Below are 7375 nucleotides of genomic sequence, written 5' to 3'. Positions count from 1 at the left end.
GTTAACTTGGAAAAAAATTTCTAGCCAATTATGAGTAATGGGATTGATCCATTATTAATTTTATCCACCAATAAAATCCATTCTGAAAAATGTTGCTATTTTTTGCTATTGGCTTCAATGTTGGTTTAATCAGAAATGTTTTGATGTTATTTCTGATGGTAAAATACAGGTAGACCAGCTGTAACAGGACTGTTAAAGAATGCCACCTGCAAAAATACACTAAATACAGACACACTGATTATCACCAAGTAAAATAACTTTAGTAAATTGACCCCTAACCTACATGACAAGTCAGGAAATGTTCTTTATTTTTCAGGTGTGTTTGTGTGTGTGTTATTTTTTTATTTTACTAGAGCTATTGGTGTATCTTAGGTAAAATATCCCACTCAGGCAACAAAATAGTTGTCAGGAGAAGATAGTGGTCTAACCGTACCACCTGATCACAAGGATCAAGGAACATCATGAGTGACAAAAGTCTTTAAAGACCAATCACAGTGACAACGCAGACTCTTTAAAGACCCATCACATGGACCAGGAACGCAACCACATACAGACAATGTCGACTCTTTTGACAAGCTTGACACAGGCGTGCCAAGGCTTAATTGGATAAGTTAGTTAAAAACGACTGTATTGGCCTTCCTCACTGACGTCCCCACCTCCTCTGATGTCCAGGAATGAAGGTGGAGTGGGGTGCTGAAGGAGCTGGCTGACCTTTTTGGAGACCATGTGACTGGAAACCAGGAGACTCCAGGATTAACAATCAGGGGTATTTAAACGAAGGCCATTTCCTTGTGTTCATTTTGCTCTTGGACTGACATGCAGCAGTAGCTCTCATTTCGAGACAGAAGCTCCTTGGAACATTTGTGAAATTAGGTGAGGCAGAGACTTTTTATGCATTTATTTATTTAACCCTTATTTTCCAGGTAAGTTGACTGAGAACACATTCTCATTTACCACAACGACCTGGGGAATAGTTATTGCTACTTTTCTTTATTATTCCTTAGAAATAATACATTATTACTACTTAATTACATATCGCTAATATAGATGAATACATTAGTGCTACAGTATAAGCACACATCACTTGTAAAGGAGAAGTTCTAAGAGTATCAACTTCTAAGATTGTGATTGATTGACTCATGCAAATCTAACACCTGTAGCCATGATGCAGAATGTACATGCATTTGTAATTGTAGCTCACCTGCTCATTGAGAATTCTAGCATGATAGCAATGAGTGTGCATTCAGATTGGGAAGTGAAACAATGGATTATGGACACAGTGCATGGAGGAATCCAGTATTCCATACTAGAATACCATTAAGAAGGCATGGCCAATGCATTGCTTCCCACTCAGTGGTATGCTAGTGTTGATATTGAAACAGTGAGATTTTGTTTATAATAGCGCAGTGGGAACTAGGTGGGAAAACAATGATGTGACTGTAGAAACAGTTGACCTGCAGAAACAGTTGAACTGTAGAAACAGACAGGTTAATTCTGCTCCTTAGGGGGCATTTTCAAAACGTCCAGTGGAAGGCAGATATCTGAGAGAGAGCAGACACCACATTCCTAGAGAGAGAGGCTAGACTTACCTGTTAGAAGCAGAGACTGAAATCACAACAACAGATGCTTTTGCACCGCTTTACAGATCTCTATCCACTCTGGATGGGCATTAGGCAGCCACATAGGGAGAGCCAGATCTGTGAACTCATGCAGGTGCAGCATCTGTTGAGTTACATACCGTGTCCTGGTAAAGTGAGCTCCATCCACATCATTATGTTAACAGGATTAAGGAGCTCCCAGGTTCGGGGAAGTGGGTACTCAGGAGACAGATTAGGAGGATACTGCTTAAATGGATGAAGAAGAACAGGAACAAGGACAGAGTGTGGCCTCACCTGTTGTCCAGTATAGTGTCTGAGCCACTAAAGAGATTGGCAGGCCAGCCACTGCCGGTCTCAATACCATCATTAATTAACGTCCGTCCCAACTTCCTTACTAAGTCATAAGGATCAACCTTTTTTTCACTGACGACATCAAAGGCCAATGGGATCTAAAATCAGATGCACAGTAGTGAAGATATCATTTACAATAGTGTTACACTGCTATATGCATGTATATAAATTCAGTGGGGGAAAGTCAATTCAATATTTTAGTCAGGTCAAAATAATTGATCATGTAAAATCAGACATCCAAAAACAAGATGTCCATGCTAAGAAAGGAGAGTGACCAGTGTCAAGACAATGTACCAACCCAAATGGGAAAGATGTTTTGAAAAATATATTATGGGGACTGAGAAATGAAGGAGTTGATTTCCCCCCTCCCTTCGTGTTCTAAGCAATTGCATGTGACACAGAGGACATTCCTGGGATTTAAGAAGGGCAATTCATCAAATTGGGTTTTATATGGAATCAGAGATAATCTGGCTGTTTAGCTAAATCCCCCTGATCTTTTCTGATTACCAGTAAAGTGGCTGGAGGGAGCCTGGCAGAGAGCAAGAGATTAGCAGAAAGACAGCAGTAGAGAAGAGGGGGGGGGGGGGGGGGGGGGGGGCAGACAGACCTGAAGTGAAGTGAAGTAAAACTAGCTAAGATAGACGTAGAAAATGGGAGTCAGGATAATACAAGATAGAGGGAAATTATAGACTTTCTGGCCAACACTATAACAGCTCACCATCTCTTTTTCTAATGGGATTCATTGGCTTGGGAAACATGTTTACATTACCAAAGCAAGTGAAATAAACCAAAAATTAAATAAACAATCAGAAATGAAGAGTAATCATTACACTCACAAAAAATTTAAAACAATACAGACATTTCAAATGTTATTTTATGTACAGTCTTGTAACAATCTATTGTCTCTCTCTCTCTGTGTCAGACCTCAGCAGAAATGAACACAGCTCCCCCTGCAGGAAGTGCCCTGGCAACGCCCGCTGGGACAGCTGGCCCCACCACCCCCAAGAAGGGACCCCCCAAGTTCAAGCAGAGGCAAACCCGTACATTCAAGAGCAAGGCCCCCAAGCCTGGCCAGAAAGGGTGAGAATCTTTCCCTGTCATCACACATTCACACAGATACACACAAAAACCACACACACACCGTTCCACATATTCACACTTCACTCTTCATTTTCTCACATTCTCAAACATGTATACAGGCAGAAAAATTCTATCATCTGTAAGATACAAACATGTTTCCTTGTCAATTGCAGATTTGGTGATGACATCCCAGGCATGGAGGGTCTTGGCACAGGTAACTTTGATATTCCATCTGCAATCATCAGTAGTCATGTTTGTTCATCTATATATTTGTATTTCTACTTTCAGTATACAGCACCTTCAGAAAGTCTTCATACCCCTTGAATTATCCCACATTTAGTTGTTACAGCCTGAATTCAAAATGGATTAAATAAATACAAATGATCACACATCTACACACAATACCCCATGATAACAAAGACAAAACATCTTTCAAGACATTTTTGCAAATGTAATGAAAATAAGTATACGTACATACGTTTTCACTCCCTTGAGTCAATACATGTTCAAATCACTTGGTAAGTCTCAGAGTTTTGCACAATATTTTCCCATTATTATTTAAACATTTTAGCTCTGCTCATTGCTAGACAACCATTTTCAAGCAGATTTAAGTCAAAACTGTAACTCGGACACTTAAGAACATTCACTGTCTTCTTGGTAAGCAACTCCAGTGTAGATTTGGCCTTGTGTTTTAAGTTCTTGTCCTGCTGAAATGTAAATTCATCTCCCAGTGTCTGGTGGAAGGTTTTCCTCTAGGATTTTTCCTGTGCTTAGCTCCATTACGTTTTCTTTTTACCCTGTAAACTCCCCAGTCCTTAAAGATTACAAGCATACCCATAACATGATGCAGCCACCACTGTGCTTGAAAATATGGAGAGTGGTACTCAGTAATGTGTTGTATTGGACATAACACTTTGTAATCAGGACAAAAAGTGAACAGCTTTGCCACATTTTTTGCAGTTTTACTTCAGTGCCTTGTTAGACGATGCATGTTTTGTAATATTTTTATTCTGTACAGAGGTCCTTCTTTTCACTCTGTGAATTAGGTCAGTATTGTGGAGTAACTACAATGTTGTTGATCCATCCTCAGTTTTCTCCTATCACAGCCATTAAACTCTATAACCATTGTAAAGTCACAATTGGCCTCATGGTGAAATCCCTGAGCGGTTTCCTTCCTCTCCGGCAACTGAGTTAGGAAGGACGCCTGTATATTTGTAAAGACTGGGTGTATTGATACACCATCCAAAGTTAAATTAATAACTGCACCATGCTCAAAGGAATACTCAATGTCTGCTTTTATTATTTTATAGGTGCCCTTTGTGATGAGGAATCGGAAAACCTCCCTGGTCTTTGAAGTTGAATCTGAGTTTGAAATTCACTGTTCGACAGAGGGACCAAACAGATAATTTTTTGTGTGGGGTACAGAAATGAGGTAGTCATTTAAAAATTATGTTAAACACTATTATTGCACACAGAGTGAGTCCATCCAAGAAAATGTGTTGACTCAAGACATTTCAGATTTGAAATTGTAATTAATTTGTAAAAAATGTGCAAAACATAATTCCACTTTGACATTATGGGGTATTGTGTGTTTTAATCCATGTTCAATTCAGGCTGTAACACAACAAAATGTGAAATTACTTCTGAAGGCACTGTATATCGACAACCAAGACAACCAACAAGTGTTTCTTTCCCTTTTTCATCAACTGGACAATCAATAGTAATTATTTCTCCCTCTCTCATTCTCTCTAGACATAGCAGTGGTCTGCCCATGGGAGGCCTACGGCGACATGGAGCTCAGTGATCTGGCCAAATATGGAATCATCTAAGACTGCTGTCTCCTGCCTTCCCTTAACCTCTACGCTCTTGACCCTTTCCTTCTGTGTTAGTCTGGCGCGCCACCATAAGGTGACTGGCCATCCCCCTAAAGTCATCTCGTCACTCCACGCTGTTCTTAAGTCTGTTGTGGTCAGGCACTGCGGCCTGAAAGACCACATACGGTGGGCAGACGGAACACTGAACTGTTTATTTTTATTATTATCATATAATAGTATTATACTGTATTTTATACAGGACATAAGAGATACTTGATGTGATAAGACAAGACCACCCCCACCCCTCTCTACATTAGCCTACCTCGGCTCCCCCTTCCCTCTATCCTTTTGTAACCACTCAGATCCCGTTAGTCCCCCAATTCCTCTGTGAACCATCAACCACAGAATTGGACGCAAGCAAAAGACTAGCTATGACTAGCTTGTACTTGCTTATAGTCTACCACAGAACTGTAAATATGTCTCTGTTTCCAATGCAACCTCTATCTTCGTTACCCTCCCTTTTTTACCCCAATCTCTTTTTTGCATTGTGTTTTTTACTTGCTGTTGATAAGGCGTGCTACTGTGAACACACAGGAAACGAAAGGGATGAGACCAGGGAGGAGGGTGTGTGATGCTTTGTCATAGATCATTATGGTGAAGGCATTCCCTGTTATCCCTGTGGTGCTCCCACACCGCCCCCTTCTTAGTGCACGGTATGGCACCAAACATAATATAAATATATTGATGTGTTACAAACACAAACACATTCATATGACGGAATGTGTATGTGTGATTGTATGTCCTGATAGATACATTAAAGTTTTTATTTTCAATACTCATGTTGTCCTTTGCTCTTCTGTCATCTCTGAGGAAATATGAGAAATTCTGACATTCTTTTAATGAACATTCATAAGCATATAATTCAACCATATTTTTTTCTACGTTGCTCCACCATAGCAGACTGTAGTTTGAAACTTTAACAAATGTAGAGTACCAATCAATTGTTTGGACACCGACTCGTTCAAGGGTTTTCCTTTATTTTTTACTATGTTTTACATTGTAGAAAAATAGTGAAGATCAATACGATGAAATAACACATATAGTAGTAACTAAAAAAGTGTTAAACAAATCAAAATCTATTTTATATTTGAGATTCTCAAAGTAACCTCCCTTTGCCTTGATGACAGCTTTGCACACTCTTGGCATTCTCTCAACCAACTTCATGTTGTTGTCACCTGGAATGCATTTCAATTAACTGGTGTGCCTAATTTGTGGAATTGCTTTCCTTCTTAATGCGTTTGAGCCAATCAGTTGTGTTGTGACAAGGTAGGGGTGGTATATAGAAGATAGCCCTATTTGGTAAAAGACCAAGTCCATATTATGGCAAGAACAGCTCAAATAAGCAAAGAGAAACAACAGTCCATCATTATTTATGACATGAAGGTCAGTCAATCTGGAAAATGTCAAGAACTTTGAAAGTTTCTTCAAGTGCAGTCGCAAAAACCATAAAGCGCTATGATGAAACGGGCTCTCATGAGAACCACCACAGGAAAGGAAGACCCAGAGTTACCTCTGCTGCAGAGGATAAATTCATTAGAGTTAACTGCACACCTCAGATTGCAGCCCAAATAAATGCTTCACAGAGTTCAAGTAACAGACACATCTCAACATCAACTGTTCAGAGGAGACTGCGTGAATCAGGCCTTCATGGTCAAATTGCTGCAAAGAAACCACTACTAAAGGACACCAATAATAAGAAGAGACTTGCTTGGGCCAAGAAACACGAGTAATGGATATTAGACAGGTGGAAATCTGTCCTTTGGTCTGATGAGTCCAAATTTGAGATTTTTGGTTTTAACCGCCGTGTCTTTGTGACACGCAGAGTATGTGAACAGATGATTTCCGTGTATGTGGTTCCCACCGTGAAGCATGGAGGAGGAGGTGCGGTGGTGCTTTGCTGATGACACTGTCTCTGATTTATTTAGAATTCAAGGCACACTTAACCAGCATGGCTACCACAGTATTCTGCAGTGAAACGCCATCCCATCTGGTTTGCGCTTAGTGGGGCTATCATTTGTTTTTCAACAGGACAATGACCCCAAACACACCTCCAGGCTGTGTAAGGGCTATTTGACCAAGGAGATGGATGGAGTGCTGCATCAGATGACCTGGCCTCCACAATCACACGACCTCAACCCAATTTGAGATGGCTTTGGATGAGTTGGACCGCAGAGGGAAGGAAAAGCAGCCAACAAGTGCTCAGTATATGTGGGAACTCCTTCAAGACTGTTGGAAAAGCATTCCTCATGAAGCTGGTTAAGAGAATGCCAAGAGTGTGCAAAGCTGTCATCAAGGCAAAAAGTGGTTACTTTGAAGAATCTAAAATAAATTTGGATTTATTTAACACTTTTTTGTTACTACATGATTCCATATGTGTTAGTTCATAGTTTTGATGTCTTCACTATTATTCTACAATGTAGAAAATAGTAAAAATAAAGAAAAACCCTTGAATGAGTAGGTGTGTCCAAACTT

At 40.0% G+C, this 7375-nt stretch overlaps 1 protein-coding gene across 1 annotated transcript; it reads left to right on the top strand.

Moving 5' to 3' along the window:
* Nucleotides 1-801: 801 nt before the first annotated feature.
* Nucleotides 802-5642, top strand: LOC139423972 (retinal cone rhodopsin-sensitive cGMP 3',5'-cyclic phosphodiesterase subunit gamma-like). Its single transcript, XM_071175638.1, has 4 exons — nucleotides 802-873; nucleotides 2872-3029; nucleotides 3203-3243; nucleotides 4782-5642. The coding sequence occupies exons 2-4, from the start codon at nucleotides 2884-2886 to the stop codon at nucleotides 4856-4858; spliced, it is 264 nt and encodes an 87-aa protein (XP_071031739.1). The 5' UTR covers nucleotides 802-873; nucleotides 2872-2883; the 3' UTR covers nucleotides 4859-5642.
* Nucleotides 5643-7375: the final 1733 nt, after the last annotated feature.

Source organism: Oncorhynchus clarkii, chromosome 13 (genome assembly GCF_045791955.1).
Source record: "Oncorhynchus clarkii lewisi isolate Uvic-CL-2024 chromosome 13, UVic_Ocla_1.0, whole genome shotgun sequence".
Taxonomy (NCBI): Eukaryota; Metazoa; Chordata; class Actinopteri; order Salmoniformes; family Salmonidae; genus Oncorhynchus; species Oncorhynchus clarkii.
This window is presented reverse-complemented; position numbering and strand designations above follow the sequence as displayed.